Source organism: Schistocerca americana, chromosome 3, assembly GCF_021461395.2.
Source record: "Schistocerca americana isolate TAMUIC-IGC-003095 chromosome 3, iqSchAmer2.1, whole genome shotgun sequence".
Classification (NCBI taxonomy): Eukaryota; Metazoa; Arthropoda; class Insecta; order Orthoptera; family Acrididae; genus Schistocerca; species Schistocerca americana.
The window spans coordinates 979,909,093-979,927,323 of NC_060121.1; the positions used below are offsets into that span (position 1 = coordinate 979,909,093).

Below are 18,231 nucleotides of genomic sequence, written 5' to 3' on the forward strand. Positions count from 1 at the left end.
AGTTCTGATAGGGTGGTGTCAGTGGGAAGTATCCAGATAACCCGGACGGTTGAACACTGTGCCAAGATGTTCTGGCAGTGCACCGAGGCATGTCTAGCCACATGGTGATCCTCATTACCAATAAACACTGTCTGCCTGTGTCCGTTCATGCGAATGGACAGTTTGTTGCTGGTCATTCCCACATAGAAGGCTTCACAGTGTAGGCAGGTCAGTTGGTAAATCATGTGGGTACTTTCACACATGGCTCTTGCCTTTGATCGTGTACACCTTCCGGGTTACAGGACTAGAGTAGGTGGTGGTGGGAGGGTGCATGAAACAGGTTTTACACCGGGGGCAGTTACAAGGGTAGGAGCCAGAGGGTAGGGAAGGTGGTTTGCGGATTTCATATGGGTGAACCAAGAGGTTACGAAGGTTAGGTGGACGGCGGAAAGACACTCTTGGTGGAGTGGGGAGGATTTCATGAAGGATGGATCTCATTTCAGGACAGGATTTGAGGAAGTCGTATCCCTGCTGGAGAGCCACATTCAGAGTCTGATCCAGTCCCGGAAAGTATCCTGTCACAAGTGGGGCACTTTTGGGGTTCTTCTGTGGGAGGTTCTGGGTTTGAGGGGATGAGGAAGTGGCTCTGGTTATTTCCTTCTGAACCAGATCGGGAGGGCAGTTGCGGGATGCGAAAGTTGTTTCAGGTTGTTGGTGTAATGGTTCAGGGATTCGGTACTGGAGCAGATTCGTTTGCCACAAAGACCTAAGCTGTAGGGAAGGGACCATTTGATATGGAATGGGTGGCAGCTGTCATAATGGAGGTACTGTTGCTTGTTGGTGGGTTTGATGTGGACAGATGTGTGAAGCTGGCCATTGGACAGATGAAGGTCAACGTCGAGGAAAGTGGCATGAGATTTGGAGTAGGACCAGGTGAACCTGATGGAACCAAAGGAGTTGAGGTTGGAGAGAAAATTCTGGAGTTCTTTTTCACTGTGAGTCCAGATTATGAAGATGTCATCAATAAATCTGTACCAAACTCTGTGTGTGTGTGTGTGTGTGTGTGTGTGTGTGTGTGTGTGTGTGTGTGTGTGTGTGTGTGTGTGTGTGTGTTTATGCATACTGTATATGTCAATCATTCATATGTCAATGATTCGTATGTTAACCCTTTTTTACTATGTGTGAATTATTAGCTTGGTTTCTGCATGCTATGTGCAAGAATTATTAACTAGTTTTATACTATGTGTAAATTAACTGCTTCTACTGGTTAGTTTGTATATTAGCTTTCGTTTTTCCTGGCGCTTGCCATTCAAGTCAAAAAACAATTCAGCTTCAAGCCTTTTAGCAATTTCCCTGCATAATATAAAAATGTAAAGTCTCTATTGTAATCAGCTGATCTGTCAAGTTTCATCTTATGTAAAATATGCTGAGTCTCTCTCTGACTAATACAAATGAACTATTCTCTCTCCAACATTTCAATGACAGTTGCTAAAACTCTCTCTCCAACATTGCGGTCTGTTAAGTCTCATGGGAAATATGTATGTTTGAGTAAAACATATTGAAATTTGTAGAAATAATTTTATCTACTTTGATAAATTATTTTCTCATTATTAATATATAGTTTTTCTTGAAGAGAAGAAGTTTGAGGTAAGGCTGTAGCACTACGAAGTTAGTTTGTGTAAATGGTTATTGTCAGGTAGTTAACATCGTTCACTTGCTGAGAGCTGAGTTGTCAACATTAAGGTGAAAACACCATGAAAAGGAAAATTTTTCAAAGCAGTAATTCCTTAGGTATTATTTTTATCCCAAAAGAGAACTTAGACCACCCAAAAGGAGAAAAGCGCAGACTCAATGCCCTCTTTCTGAACTGCCATCCTATGTCCAAATTCAGACTTCCTGCATAACTAGAGCTGTCTCATGTCTTATACAGATCACCGATTTCTTCTGGGATTGTGAGGGTTGTCCACGAACCCAGTCACGGAACAGGAATAGTCTCTTCACTCATTTCTTCCTAGAAGATTTTACATTGAAAGACAATGGACACGAAACTATGCAGACATATGATAATGATACTATTTATGTGACCCAACGCTGAAAAATACATCGAAAATTTTAGCTGTAATGGTTTCAGTCAGAGACCGCATAAACTCACTGTAGGGTTGGTGATACACGCAAACTGGATTCTATAAAATGCATTTGCCAGCTAATTTTTTTCCTTTAACTTTTGCTGTCAAACACGATATGAGTCTGGGTTTATTCGGTGGGTCCGACAACCCATGCTCGTGTCATACTACACTTGAGGCATTAGCAGCTGCTGCCATATTGCTGTACACTGTCTTCGATACAGTTTTGCACTAAGCTGCCACCTCCTCTGACCTGTGAAACAGTCTGCAGGTTATCAAAAAAGATTTTTATGGTACTCATGGTGGTCTGAATAAGCGACCTGCCAGAATTTTTCCATGCGAGTGTTGTTATTAGCGAATGCTGGGCTTAAAGGTGGCCTATACTCCTTGCTGTTGTAGAAGTCATGAATGAGTAAGTTACAGTTTCCGAATGTTTCTGCAATCAAGTATCCATTAAGGGAAGATCACTAACTGAGCAATGAAGTCCAAATTGACAAGTTAATTCAATAAGATAAAAATAAGAATTTATCTTGTATGACATCGACTTATTATTCTATCCATATGGCGTGATGGCTCGCAGTAAACACTGGCTCCGGCAGCAAACAGATGGGTAACACATCAAACCTGTAGCAGGACGTAGTTCCATCTGTATATGTTCGGGAACGTGGCATCTACACCTACAGCTACAGTCTGCAACCCACCGTGAGTGCATGGCAGAAACTACTTACCAATACACTACTTGCAGGGTTGCTTGCTTATCCATTCACCTCCAAGATGAGGGAAGAATGATTGTCTAATGCCTCCATGCGCGCTGTAAATACTTTAATCTCGTCTTCGTCATTCCCACAGGAGCATCACATAGCGCGTTGTAGTGTAAGCCGGCTTTCACGGGGTAGTTTGCACCTGTTAGTTCAGGTTTTTCACCATCTCACTGGGACTCTCCCGTATGTGAAACAAACAAGTAAACTGCGTTTTATGATGCGCACAGTTCTATATTTCTGAACATTTAATGCAGCTTACCAATCTTTGCACCACTTTGAAATCTTATAAAAAGCTGACAGATTATTTATACGACTTTATTCAGTCAGCACTTCATTAAAGACTAGTGGAGAAACGCTCCTGTCAGAGCACAAAAAACTGTTTAAAAGACTGACAGGAAAGTGGGGACCCAACTCAATCCTCATTCCGCCTCCCTTACCACAAATTTTGGCATGCGAACATATTCGTGCTCTTTTAACATGGAACATTCCTAAATTCTCTCTTTGTAGTTAAGCCTTCATAAATAGCTTCTTCACTGCCACTGTCTATATACGTCTCTCTCTCTCTCTCCCACTGTCTCCTTTATCTCCCAATGTACAGTATGTCCTACTACCAATGTTCCCCCTCTCACTTACACTGTCTTCTTTTGCCTTTTTTCTCACTGCCACAGTCTCCATCATACTTCGGGACATCAAAAATTCTGGGAAGTTCAAATTATCTTTTCACCTATACCCACATATACTGTAGTTTTCCCATCTGGGAGGGTCCAGACCTGCCGAGCCTATGTACCATCTCCACCCAATTTTTTCTTTATTTTTTTCCACTTCCACTATCTCCTCTCTCTTTTGATCCCATGGGATTCTATATCCATCCATCTCTCTTTCACTTGTAATGCCACTCTCTCTCACTGAGCATCACTATCTCCTTTCTCTTTCGTTCCCATTGCTATGTCTTCATCCACTTCTGTTTCTCTTTCGCCACCATTTTCTCTCTGTCTTCTCTCTCTTTCTCTCTCACCGACACTGCCTCCTCTCTCTTACAACACCACTGCCTCTCTGGTACTCTCTTTCAGGACAAAAAAGTGCGTATGTTTGCATGCCAAAATTTTTGGTGAGGAAGGAGGAATAAGGATTGGGGCAGCTGGTTCCCCACTTTTCTTTCAGAGTCTTTAAAAGACAAGCATATTCGCCTTTTTTGTGCTCCGATAGGACAATTTTTTCACTGGTTACCTCCTTTCCTCTGTTACAGCAAGCTGTGTTGCTTATGTAAAACGATTTCTATAGGTCAGTAAAGTTATGAAAGCTTATTTATTTACACACATTTATATACTTTGCCACATACACTCTAAGACAAAAATACGATGTACCGCAGAGGAATTATCCAAATGGGACAGAAATCGGTAGATGTGATGTACATGGACAGCCAAACAAATGGTTTCAATTTCAGAAAAATTGAATGGTTCATTCACCGGCCCTTATGTGAGCAGTTATTAGGATTGGCATGATTGACAAGAGTTTTTGGGTGTCCTCCTGAGGGAGGAAATTCATTCCAACTGGCGCGTTGTATTGTCAAAATTCCGAGTTGCCTTGAGGGCCCTGCAGATAAGGCTCCAAACTAGATCTGTCGACCTTGCTGGCTAACGTAGGGTTTGGCAAACACGAAGACAAGCAGTAGGGACTCTCACCTTGTGCAAACAGTGCTTCAGTGTAAGCCCAGGGTAGTTTGCCGTGAAGGGCAACAAAACGGGGCGCAGAATATCACCGTACCACTGAACTATAAGGGTGCCGTAAATGACAGTCAAAGGGGTTCTGCCATGAAATAAAATGGCATCCCAGACCGTCACTCGTGACTGGTTTGCCATATGGTGGCGTCAGTCAGATTGGTACCCCACCACTGTCTGTGGTGTCTCCAAATACGTCTTGACAATTTTGCTCCAGTCAATGAGTTTCCAGTGTCTGGAAAAACCTTGTACAGTAATTGGATACCTGCCTGCCTGTCGCCCACCTTACAGCCCTACAACCATGAGTGATGGTCTGGGGTGCCATTTCTTTACATAAAAGGATCCCTTAAGGGTCAGCGGTACTTTGACAACAGTCGAAGCTCCGTCAACTCTGTCAATCAATGCCAATCCTAATAACTGCTTGTGTAATGGCCAGTGAATGAACCATTCAATTTTTCTGAAATTGAAACCATTTGTTTGGCTGTCCATGTACATCACATCTACCGATTTCCGTCCCATTTGGATAATTCCTCTGTGGTACATCGTATTTTTGTCTTAGAGTGTATGTGGCGAAGTATATAAATGTGTGTAAGTAAATAAATAAGTTTTCATAACTTTACTGACATATAGAAATCGTTTTACATAAGCAACACAGCTTGCTGTAACAGAGGAAAGGAGGTAACCAGCGAAAAAATTGTCCTATCGGAGCACAAAAAAGACGAATATGCTTGTCTTTAAAAGACTCTGAAAGAACCAGCTGCCCCAATCCTTATTCCTCCTTCCTCACCAAAAATTTTGACATGCAAACATAACGCACTTTTTTGTCCTGAAAGAGAGTACCAGAGAGACGGTGGTGTTGTAAAAGAGAGGAGGCAGTGTCGGTGAGAGAGAAAGAGAGAGAAGACAAAGACAGAGAAAATTGCGGTGAAAGAGAAAAAGAAGTGGATGAAGACATAGCAACAATGGGAACTAAAGAGAAAGGAGATAGTGATGCTCAGTGAGAGAGAGTGGCATTACAAGAGAAAGAGAGATGGATGGAGATAGAATCCCATGGGATCAAAAGAGAGAGGAGATAGTGGAAGTGAAAAAAAATGAAGAAAAAATTGGGTGGAGACAGTACATAGGCTTGGCAGGTCTGGACCCTCCCAGACGGTTAAACTACAGTATAAAAACAGAAATAAAATTCAAAGACTTTGAAAGCCCGTTAAAACGCTCCATTAGAGTTACATGACGCTTGTGACATCACTGGCTAGCTCACTGCTTCTACTGTTACAAAGATAATTCACAGATGTCTAGTTTCGGAATTTAAGTTTCAGAAAATGGATTACAAATAATGTGTAGTATCATGCTGTACAAACATCATAAAAACTCTTGAAAGTTTTGTTTGAGTGTTTCAGAGAATGAGAAGGTGCATAAAAATTGATTGCACCGCAATGGCAAAATGCCACCACGTGGATGCCCAAGTTCTGATAGCTAAAAATTTCTTGCACTTTGAAGTTAACATTAATTAACCTCCAAGATACACTTCCCATTGTTACAAAGAAGGATAGCATCAGTTGACAAATTAAACTTTCAGTAAAAATTATCATTATAACTGCTTCCTTTGCACATCATTGGTAGCTCGGTTGGTAGAGCATAGTGAAGAATGACATCCAGATATATGTGGTTCCATTATTTAAAAAAATAAATCAACAATACTTTCATATGAAAACCAAACCACAATTACAAAACTTCACCGCACCGATTAGCAACGGTGTTATTGTTTTTTCCTTGACGTTTACATGCGCTTACATTTGCAAAAGCTGTCCACACATATGTTCAAAAAAGATATTTTTCTAGTTATGTGACCACACATGTTTTACTTTGTTAGAAACAATTTTTTTTATCTTCGTACTGTCCTGTTAAAGTTTCATTATCTTACATAATAAGATGAAGTTAAGTCTGCTTCAGATTCTGACACGAGTTTACACTCACAAACAATACAGCCCTTATGTTTGTGTTACCTGCAAGTATTACATGCTTTATACCTCTTCGCATACAGATCCTACACCTCATTATATTGCAGGAGTATGGTGATATCTTCACTACTAGCAATGCTTTTCAATAAAAGTAATTGTTTATAAGCAAAGAAGATGCCTTTATCATCAGTTGTCCATTTCTCAGACTAAGATTAATGTGAAGCTACAAACAATACATCCCATCATCGAAAAAAATGCTACAATGACTTCTTGCTTAGGCTACTTTCATATTCTATGTAAAACTTAAAAATGTATGACCCTTCCAGGATTTGAACCCACGTTCTTCGCATCCGTAGTTACAAGCACTATCCCTTGGACCACAGAGTCCATGCTGCTCTTTATCGCTTTGTTGAATATCTTTTATACTGGAAATCAGGACAAAATTTTGCCAACATTTTTGCTTTGTGCTATATTTCATGACAGATAGTCGACAATGTAGATATGAGATATCAACCCACTTTCAAAAGTTCGACAATTCGTTAGTTTGGAGTGGGTTTAATGGTGTTGCAGCCAGCAGGGGATGACTGTCTGTCCTCTTACATATCTAAATGAGTAGAGCATGACTGCATCAATTTTCGTACAGTTTCCGCTATCAGAACTGACATTTCTTTCTATTGTTACTCTGAACCTGTAAATGCATTTTCCATCACTAAATAGCTAAACTATTTTCATAAAAAGTACATAAAAACCTTACATTCCTGTAACACACATTAGCTTCATCTTACTCCAAGTCTGTGACGTCACCAGATCATCAGGCAACAACAGAGCAATTTTTTTATCGCTTGACTAAATCTTGATATTTAGTGATTTATAAGCTTTAATTACATAAAAATACGAGATATTTTGTGAAAATATTGATTTTAAATGTGATCTGAATCTTATAATCACTGCAAATAATGATGATCTGAACCATATTTTTAACACAGGAAAATAGCTTATTCTTAGCTTCACATTGACAGTTTTCATTACGGTGATATCGCCTGAAGTGGTATAGCTGTGAAGAAGTTGAATATTTTACATAAACATAATTGTTTATTTCAAAAAACTGTTATAAATGTTTCACTCTGGAAGACTAAACATGTACAAAAAGATATTTTACATTTGTGCATAACTTCACATCCTATATAACAGGAATATTATTGATTAAATACATGACAAGACACTAAGTCATGGTCAAATTCCTTTATGCACAATGAAGCGTGTAGCCACCAAAGTATAATTTTTAAGCACCGCTTTTAAAAGCAGTCTTTCTAGACCTGAGTAATACGATAAATGCTTAAGCAAAAAAACAAACTAAGCTTGGAATACACTGGTGCATTACAGTTCAATAACTAAAATTACACAAATTAAATATCATCTCCACAATATTTAAACAATTACTAACTACAAATGATTGATACAGCCAAATTTAATCACAATTCTATTAACAGTATAACATGATTTTTTTACAGTGTGCGTCCTTGTGTTTAGATACAAACACACTAATTTCTTAATGATGCCGAATGAAGCTGAACTATCTTGTGACATGATAAAACAGTTTACACGAAATATTTTCCTGAAAAAGAAGAAAAAGAAAATTAATTGTAACACAGAATGTACTGATACAGCAAAATGTTATGAATTATAGGCTGTGAATATTAAATTCAATAAATGAAGAGTTGTGGCTCACAGCCTGAAGCATTTTTTTTTCCTTTCATCACATTGGCAGCTTTGGTGATGATCCAGATATTTCCTACCTATTCCATTCCACATCAACATGGAGATAACCAAGAAGGCTGTAGATTATGAATAAGAAGCATCTACCAACAGTTAAATATGGAACAACTGACTTTGAACTAATTGCACCATCACCCTCGCCTTATTTAGCATGCTAGTTTTACGGAAATGCTTCATGAACTCAAATGGGAATCCCTGGAGGGAAAATGATGCTCTTTTCACCAGGCACTATTGCGGAAACTTAGAGAACCAGCATTTGAAACCAACAGCAGATCGATTCTTCTGCTGCCAATGTACATTTCATTTAATGACCACAAAGATAAGATGAGAGAAGTTACAGCTTCTACAGAGACTTATAGACAGTCATTTTTCTCTCCCTCTATTTGCTAGTGGAACAGGAAGAGAAATATTGTACCCTCCACCACACACTGTAGGATGGCTTGCAGAGTACATATGTAGGTGTACAGATCTGCTGCAATCACATGAGGTTTTTATCCATTTTTATTTGATTGTAGGTCTTTGTGTAACGATTTAACTTTGGCCCAATGCAATCTAATCAACATGCTGTTTAAAAATGAGAAGAAGGCTAGTTTGAGAAGAACAAAAGCATACCACTTTCCCCCTGAAGTGTAATTATAACTATGGCAACAACAACCACCACCATAACTTCCAATAAAACAATTCCACAAAACATCAGAATACAAACCTGTCCGTGATGGAATTACAGGTGTCGGCTCATAAGGTATAGGCTGCCGCTTTGTCTGAACCTCAATCTGATAGGTTGCTTGTGATTGGGAAGCATCAGATAATGGTGGAGATAGATGGCTCCTCTTTTCTGCAAAGGAAGTATTGCTTGTGTTATTACAAGTGCTTTCTATTGACCTCACTCAAAGATGACAAAGAATAATTTAACAACATTAACAATTCTGTATTACTTTACCACAAATGTTTCACACAGATTCTACTTAGTAGATCATTATGTAGGAGGAGGTTAAAGATGTGCATATGAGGTGTGATCAAAGAGCAACAGGAATTTTTATTTTCTTAAAGAATCTTTATTTATTCACCATCTGAAGGATTTTGTTTGCAATATTGCTTCTATATTGTTGCAATATTTCTCTCTATGGGGAATTTGTGGAAGAGGAAAGTCTTGGAGAAGTTGGTGGTGTAGGCACCAAGAGATTTGGCACTGAAAAAGACAGGTTTGCTACAGAGAAGCTGGAAAGGACTGTTTGATGTGGACAGAGTGGCAGCTGCTTAAGTGGAGGTATTGTTACTTACAGGTTGCTTTCAGGTTCTAGCTATTTGGAACAATACAAAACAGTCCGAGTATGCAAATACAAAACATTCTAAGTATGCAAATCTCACCATTTAGAAAGAGTATGAGTTTTATTGCACAATAGCCTTAAAGACTAGTAATTCACCTAAAAGGCACTCACTCACAAAAGCTTTGTTCAATCAGTTCTTTAATACTGTCTGTCTGTCAGGGGATCATTGCAACGTCGTACTTATTGAAGGGCAGGGAGTTGTCAAAGGACTGTTTAATCAGCATACTTGCTTTGCAGATAGGCTTACCAACCCAAGTAAAGAAAACACATTTATCACTCCAACTTACATCTCGCATAACTGTCACAATCACACGGTGAAAGTTTGAGACTTATCTTTCTTCCCATGCCTCATCTGCAAATGGAACTGAAAGGATATTATTCTGTTACATCATGTACACACTACCACACACCACAGAGTGCCCTGCAAACTACATATATAGATAAAGGCTCCACCACATATTCACATTTATACTCCGCAAACCACATTACAGTTCGAGGTACGTGATCCTTCCAGTGTCATTCTCATTTCTTCCCTTTCCTGTTGCACCCACATATGGCATCAAGACTTCACTTTTATTCTTTTTACATGTAAAACATCTACCACACAATCAAGAAAACAAATACTGGAAAATCCAGGATGGAATAATGACAATATTATGAAAAGATTTCAACTCACCATAAAGATGCCCCACTGAGTTGCTGGCAGGCACGATGAAGAGACTGTTATACTTTATAGCTTTCAGTCAAAGCCTTCTTCAGCAAAGAAACACACATTCACACAAGCAAGCACACTTCATACACACATGACCAGGCATCCTGGTGCAGTGGTAGTGGTCATTCATGCGCGCGCGCGCGCGCCCGCCCACACACACACACACACACACACACACACACACACACACACACACACACACACACAGAGAGAGAGAGAGAGAGAGAGAGAGAGAGAGAGAGAGAGAGAGAGAGAGAGAGTGTGTGTGTGTGTGTGTGTGTGTGTGTGTGTGCGCGCGCTCTCTCTCTGAAGAAGGCTTTGGACAAAATCTATAACATTAATAGTCTTTGTGATGCACCAGTCAGCAACTCAAAACGAGCCTTCTTTATGGTGAGTAGAAATATATCTTTCTTCTAATATTGTTGATATTCCAACCATATTTTGAAAAGGATAGATTGCTACTCACAATATAAAGGAGAGTTGAGTTGTAGACAGGCACAACAAAAAGACTGCTATACATTTAAGCTTTTGGCCAAAAGGCTTCTCCTAAAGTAGAAAACACACAAGCACAAGTCACACAAACATGACCACTGTCTCTGGCCACAGAATAGGTGGTGCTTTTCTTGTTGATGCGGGAGTTTCCATCAAATCCAAGTGTGATAAATCAACATGAGATAATAAACGAAATATCCTTAAACCTTTGGTAGGTTCTCTGTCAGTGTTGTTATACAGCAAATTATGTGCAGCACAAGGTCTAACCTCATTACAGTAACACAAGTGATAGATTCAATAAACCAATTTTAGTATACAAAATGTTTGGTTGCATACACTAATAGTAACTTTAATTCAAATTTGCATGTAGCAGATCAACCAATATAGCTATGTTTACTGACAGCTGTGACTTGCCAGATTAGGTGATGCAATGTCAACAAGATTTCACCTAGTTTCCTTCATTCATTAATGTCTTACTGTGCAATATTTTGAAGCAGAGCAAGAAAATATTGATTACTCAGAAACATGTATTAATGAAAATATGTTGTGGCCATCTCCAGACTTCTTGTGACAGAGCTCTATGGAGCTTGGCTTCCCTTTTGTGGTTTACTGTCAACAATTCACAGTACAAGAAGAGCACATTATATAATTATAACATTAAATAGAAAATTAAGCTACATTATCTGTTCTTCAGCCAAACCAAGGTGAAAGAGAAATTAAAGTATACAGTCATAATCATCTGACAATTTATCCATTATTGTGAAAGGTCAAATAGATAACACTACTTCTTAATGAAACAAAATATTTTGACAATTCTATTTACTTCATGGAGACTTTCTTGACATTTTCAATGCAACCTTCTGAGTGAGGATGGGTTTACACAACATTTTGTACATTTTTCCCATAATGCTATGCCTAGATTAAGTTTGTAGCACTCCTTTGTATTCAGTATGAAATTAGCTAGACCACAGAATGTCAAGATGCTGCACAAAAAATACTTTATTACTTTTTGTAATTGAGTCTTTCAACAGTTAATGATATTTAGTTAATAAAGAAATCATTCGAGGACTAAAACTGTCGCTTAGTCTGCTCCAAAGATGACACAAAAATACACTGTGTGCAATTTATTCTGTCGGTTATGACTACCAAACAGCACCCCCATAGTTGAGCGGAGTTCCAGGAACATACAGGTACTTATAGTGTATGCACTGGCCTGCTCTGGTGCAAGATTCAGGCATTTCTGGACTCTCCATCAGGGTTGCTGGATGTATTTATGGCAGTGTGTTTCCTTCATGTGCCATACCCTCTTCAGTCTGTTCTGGCATAGTGGACACGATTTCGCTCTGCTGCTCGTACCTTATTTTATCATACGCCACCAGCACATCTGTGGACTTTACCCTTTCTAGTGAGACTGTTTGCTGTTGCAATATATATAGGCCTTGTGTGATCTCTTTCAAAAACTCTGTATGGCCTGGTGTGCGAGTGTTGCAATGGTGGACGTACTGCATCAGTCCACAGTATTACATGGGAACAATTGCTCAGCTCTCTATGCACAAACAGATTGTGTTCCCCATTTTGCAAGCCAAGTGAGGGGCTTAGTTTGGTTGTGTATCCCTTTACTTGCTGCAGTACAGACAAATAAATACCACCTAAACAGGCCTTGAAGGCCCAACTGTATGGACTGGCCACTGTGTCATCCTCAGGCATCACAGGACGCGGATATGGAGGGACATGTGGTGAGCACATTGCTCTCCCAGCCTTTGTCAGTTTTAATGACCAGTGTCACTACTTCTCAGTCAGTAGCTCCTCAATTTGCCTCACAAAGGCTGAGTGCATCCCACTTGCCAACAGCACTCAACAGACCCAGACAGTGACCCATCCAAGTTCTAGCCAAATCTAACAGCACTTAATTTCGGTGATCTGACGGGAACCGGTGTTAACACAGCAGCAAGGCCCCTGATTTACTTGCTGCAGTACATATGGTAGATTCACAGTTGTCAGTTCTGCATTGTGTTGCAAAAAGTTCTGCTGGGAGGCACACAGTTTCTTCGTATGTATCTCCCCCACTGAAGCCCCTATTATTTGGTTTGCATGTGGTCTGTAGACCTAGCAACACTAATGACAATGTGGAAGATCAATTCTCCTTGTGGCTCATCAATGACACAAAGTTCTCTGTCAATATTCAACCATACCATTACTACCTGGGTGTTAGTTAGTTGTGTGATGGTGCCAAAACCCACACACACTGAGCAGTTCTGGGAACAATGTAGACTCAAGCTGTCACCCTTGTCTGTGGTCACATGCATTGAGCAGCCAAAACTTGCTACCCATGCCTCCAGGAGAACTATTTCTATTGTCTCTGCCAATATCTCCGTCAATATTGTTACAACCTCAGCCCATTGTATATATCTGTAAATGGCAGTTAGCAAGTAATGATATCCTTCCGAAGGTGTCAGTGGCCCCTTTATGTCTAAATACATGTGTGCAAACATTATGTATGGGTTTGTGGACATTCCTCCCTGTCTTTTTACCTCTTGCACACTATACACACCTTGGCCACCTGCAGCAATCCTTTCTCATGCTTGGCCACACAAATCTTTCAGCCAGGATCTTCATGCTAGTGTTTGCACGCTGACAGGCTAGGTTATGAATACCATCGAAGATTGCTTTTCTTAACTGCTTAGGTACAAATGGTCTATGTTTACCTTGTGACATCACACCATATAATGTTTGCCCCTTCTTGTTGTACCTGTTTAAATTGTAGCCCTGCACAGCTATTCCACAGGTACTCTGTTAGCTGAGGATCCCTAGCTTGTGCAGCAGCAAACTGCTCATAACCTACTGTATAGAAAGATGGCTTTGCCACTTGAGGAGGAGTCATCTATGACATTTGCAGCCACCTTAACATGTCATGTATATCTAATGAATTGGCCAATAAATTCTAATTGGCAGAATTTTCTCAGGGACCAATTGTTCTTACACTTCTTGAAAGCAAAGGTTAAAGGCAGGCTTGTGACACTGTAAATTGTGACTGCCTTAGCTTCTACACGTGGGCAGTAATGTTCCACTGCCTTATAAATCACCAGCAGCTCTATCATAAGGGCTCAACTACACTAGCGACACTATGAGCTTGTGTGAAAAAGAATGCTAACAGCTGCCAGTAATTGTCTTCATACTGGTGGAGGGCCGCACCCACTGCCTGTTGGTTGGTGTTGACTACTACTGCTAACAGTGCTTGGAGCACAGGTGTACTAATACAACCACTTTTCTTACACTGGCCTTTAGTTGCCATCAGCCTGTCACATTCTTACCCACTAGTGCTGCAGTCAAGGGCACTTTTATCTCTGCTTTCCTGGTGTCAATGACAGTCCCTAGAGATCTCATGAGCTAGTGAAAATTGTCAGGCCAGTCACATCTCTGATTATGGCTATTTTGCCCTTCAATGGGTGTATTTTGGCTGCTGATAATGCATTGCCCAAGAACATCACATGCAGCTGCCTGAATGTACACTTCGCCTTGTTTACTACTGTAACATTTTTTCATGCAGTCAAAAACAGTCTTGAGAAGTTCTTTGTGCAATGCCGCTGACTTTGGAAACTTCAGAATGCTGTCAAGGTACTCAAAAACAACATTCCTATCCTCACAGTACTTTGTGTGGCATTTTCATCCCAAAAGGCAGTCTTAAATACTTTAACAATCCAAATGTATGGTATGTCATCTTCCGCTACCGTTATCTGATTGTACGTCTTCTTTTTTTTTTTTTTTTTTTTTTTTTTTTAGTCAGTCTTGCTGGAAATGGCTGTTCCCACCAACACACCATTAAAGTCGTTGATATTTGGTACCGGGTAGCAGTGTGGGATTGTATAGACATTTAACGTGTGGTAATAACCACGACGCCTTCATGTATCATCTTCCTTTATGACAAGATGTAGCAGTGATGCCCACGGGCTATCAAGCCACCACAGACCTGTCTGGCACTAACTTTCTAGGCCACCACGAGACTGATAGCCCTGGTGTGGTCCTAACATAATGCACTATGTTGTGTGACTCCTGTTGTATGTGTGCCATGGTAAGACTACTATACTTCCACACCACCAAACTGTGTGTGTAGGCTGTGTAACAGCCTACTCATGATGCTGTGATTGATGTGCAGAGACCAATTTTCGTCCTGAGCACTATGCAAGTTCATTCATACATACAGAATGGAAAGCCGACAGTGTTTGGCCCCTTTTGGTCAAGGCGCACACCCTGCAATTTTTCTCTAAGGACTTCACAAAAGCTACTCGAAAAAAAAAAAAAAAAATTCATTTTTACTTATAGCTTTGTGTGTCAGCTTCACAATTATATGCCTTTCACCTCGTTAATGGTCATAATTATTGTGATATTTGCATGCAAGTAAGACACTGTGCGAAATTCAAAAAAGTTTGCAATGAAAAATTAGGGTGGCTATTATTTTGCATTTGGTGTGTATTACAAAATATGTTGCTGTTTATGAAACTTATTAACATGTTGAATTTTTCTTTCAACTTGGGTAGAAGTCTATCTGTCGCCAATCTCAAGAAAATTGGTCCGATTTAACACACCCATTTGTGATCACATGTGCCAGTGATAAATCCAGAATGAAATATTCGCAACATTCCTCTTATTTCATAAATGGTTTGAAATACTGAAATCAGATTTTGGGAAATAATACCACGCAAGGCAGAGAGTATTTTGCCACATCGTTATTATGCAAAACTTCTCTATCTTCCATGTTATTCCACTTAATACAGACTTTTTCAATGAAAGAATAATTTTTAAGGGCCATCGATAGCTAGTAAAATGGAAAATGCTATGGGTTTTGGAACATCATACACGAAGACATCATATTTATTTTTGTACCAATGATGTGCTTTTCCATAAGAGATTGGCCTTATTTTCCTCAGTTTCTCACTTAATAAACTTAATCATTTCAGCATCCTCTCAAAAGTGCCTCTGCACAGCATGTTAGTGAGGTGACACTGTAAAATCTGCTCTGTTTTGGCAAAATAAGCTAATTGTAACACGGCAACAAGAGAAATGTGTAGGGTTTCCTCAAATTTCGCCACTCTTGATGCTTCTCTGAAAGCTACAAATGGTTAACAAGCCAGGCAAAAATAAATCGCCAATTCTGCTGCATTTTCAGTGGAATTAATTTTAGATACTAACCAAAGTAGATGCGACTCATCTTTTTGAATAGCCACCATGCATGTGTGGGCATGGAGAGATTCCACTTAATATTTACAAAGAAAGTGAGCATAGTCTTCAGCTGAGAACGGCACTTCAATTCAACAGCTCGGCATTTCCCCTACGGTGCCTCTCTGCAGCCCCCATCACTGCCACTCTCCCCATTTGTGACTCGCCAACAGGACATCTACTGGCCATGTTACACTTTGTGCATTCCGTTTATTGCTTTCAGCCTAGGAAACCTGTGACCACTTCTCCATCCTTCCTGACACGAGCACTGCCGAGACTGATCTGAATCCTCTTCTGACTATGGAAGTTACTCCAAATATGGGCACATCCACCTCTATACAAATCACCACATACATCTCTTACGAAGGTCTCTCTTCACTTCACGATTTATGACCCAGTCTATGAGGTAGTGGCAATCTGACTTCATGTCTTATGTGTAACTGCCGAGACAGCATTGGTAAGCTTGTTACTTTACTCACTGCGTTGAATCCTTCGCTATATTCTCCTCCCTGGTCCGCCGCACCTTCTGCCCGCCGCTGATACCATTTGGGTACGTGTATGATAACTTACATCTCTGAGTTCTCCCGCCAAAATGTCGATGGCACCAGCCTACTGGGTCATTTTGTTTTGGTCCACTGTTGTCTCCTGTGTTCTGCTTGGGCATGGTTCCCTTGTTTCCTAACAGCCTTGCCATCTGATTTTGTAGTGTGTCTTTTCTGTTCTTTAAGACAGTGTATCTGCTTACTGAAGTCCGATTGTTACCCTTTTTGGATAGCTGCTGTCTTCTGTATAACGAATTGCTCGGTAACCATTGTTACACTTGCTGCAAATGTATAATCCAGTGTTGCATAAGCTTTGCCCGCTACTGTGATCACTGTGTAGACATAATCTTTTTTTGTACGTTAACTTTGCTGACTTAATGACCCCCAGTAGTTGCACCATCCAGATATGCCACAGCATCGCATCTGGCAATTTTGTCTCTTCCACAATGCCTCTCAAGTGCCGCCAATATTCAGTTTTGCTCATTATTCAGCACCTGCTGCATTCAATGGTCAAGTGGTTTGCATACTCTGCTGATTAATGGCTTCTTAGACTCTCATATCGCTGATCTTGTGGCAATTTTGGTATTACGTCTGCACCTATAGTGGCTGCCCTAGCATCTAATCCATTAACAGTCACTGCAAACTTCATGCACTCATCAGTTATCTTGTTTTGTGCAAATGCTAGTTTGAGCACTGCAAACCAAAGTTCTGGTTTTTCTGGCAAGTATTGCGGTGTCTGTGCCTTCACCTGTGGTTTTCTCACTACTGTAATTGCCGTTTGTTGCTGTATGTGAGCTCACCAATGAATTTTCCTGTTCCTCTACTGCTTGTTGGAGTTGTTCTGTCTTCTTCTGTAAATCATCCTGTAGATCTACAAGCTGCCTCTTGGCCTGAATCTGACTCATCTTTTGTGGCAACAATATTTTATGACTTTGCATGCCTGGTTGCGTATTTTCACATTTTTGTGGGGTCATCACTTTGTAGCACTGCTATGTATTTGCTACGAAATTAACTAGACTACATGATAAGATACTACACCAAGTGAACTTTATTTTGTTATCAACACAATATCATGAACCATCAACAGAATAAGAAAAAAAGAGTAATAATCATTCATGGAGTAAACAAACTCTTAGTACACTTCAGAGAGGAGCTAAAAATACAATGCAGGCAGTGACTCCTCTAAGTTCACCTCCCATAATCTTAGTATAAAATGGAAGGATGTTCTCAATATGGGGGAAAAAAAAGTTGGGATAATGCAGGACAAATTTCTTCATCTGAAATAGGGAACACTGGTCCTGTAATGACCTGGCTGAAAGTTATTGGAACAAGTGAGAAATTCTGAAATTTACCACTAGCCTGCTGACGAAGATGAAACTCTAATTACACGCATTGTTGTGATAATTTTATTTATCTGCAAGGCTTGATAAGATGCTACATTCAGAACTGTTGTGCAAAGTGGTGTTTCACAACTGTCGTATAAAGTGGTATTGCCAAGTTTCTATGTGTTACTTCATTACACGAAGTACTGTCAAGCATCCCACTGTTGTTCAGGATTAGGTCAAGGATATGAGCTGGCCATGGACCAAGACCTTTCCATGAACACCTGATGCAAGTATTCACAAGCA

At 40.0% G+C, this 18,231-nt stretch overlaps 1 protein-coding gene across 1 annotated transcript in view; it reads right to left on the reverse strand.

Moving 5' to 3' along the window:
• Positions 1 to 7,609: 7,609 nt before the first annotated feature.
• LOC124606625 (regulation of nuclear pre-mRNA domain-containing protein 1A-like) overlaps positions 7,610 to 18,231 on the reverse strand; it is a 33,613-nt gene continuing 22,991 nt past the window's right edge. The window contains exons 3-4 of the mRNA XM_047138620.1: positions 9,022 to 9,150; positions 7,610 to 8,154 (exon numbers count right to left, since the gene is read on the reverse strand). Of these exons, the coding sequence (XP_046994576.1) occupies positions 8,138 to 8,154; positions 9,022 to 9,150 (146 nt within the window). The 3' untranslated portion in view covers positions 7,610 to 8,137. The remainder of the gene's footprint in view (positions 8,155 to 9,021; positions 9,151 to 18,231) is intronic.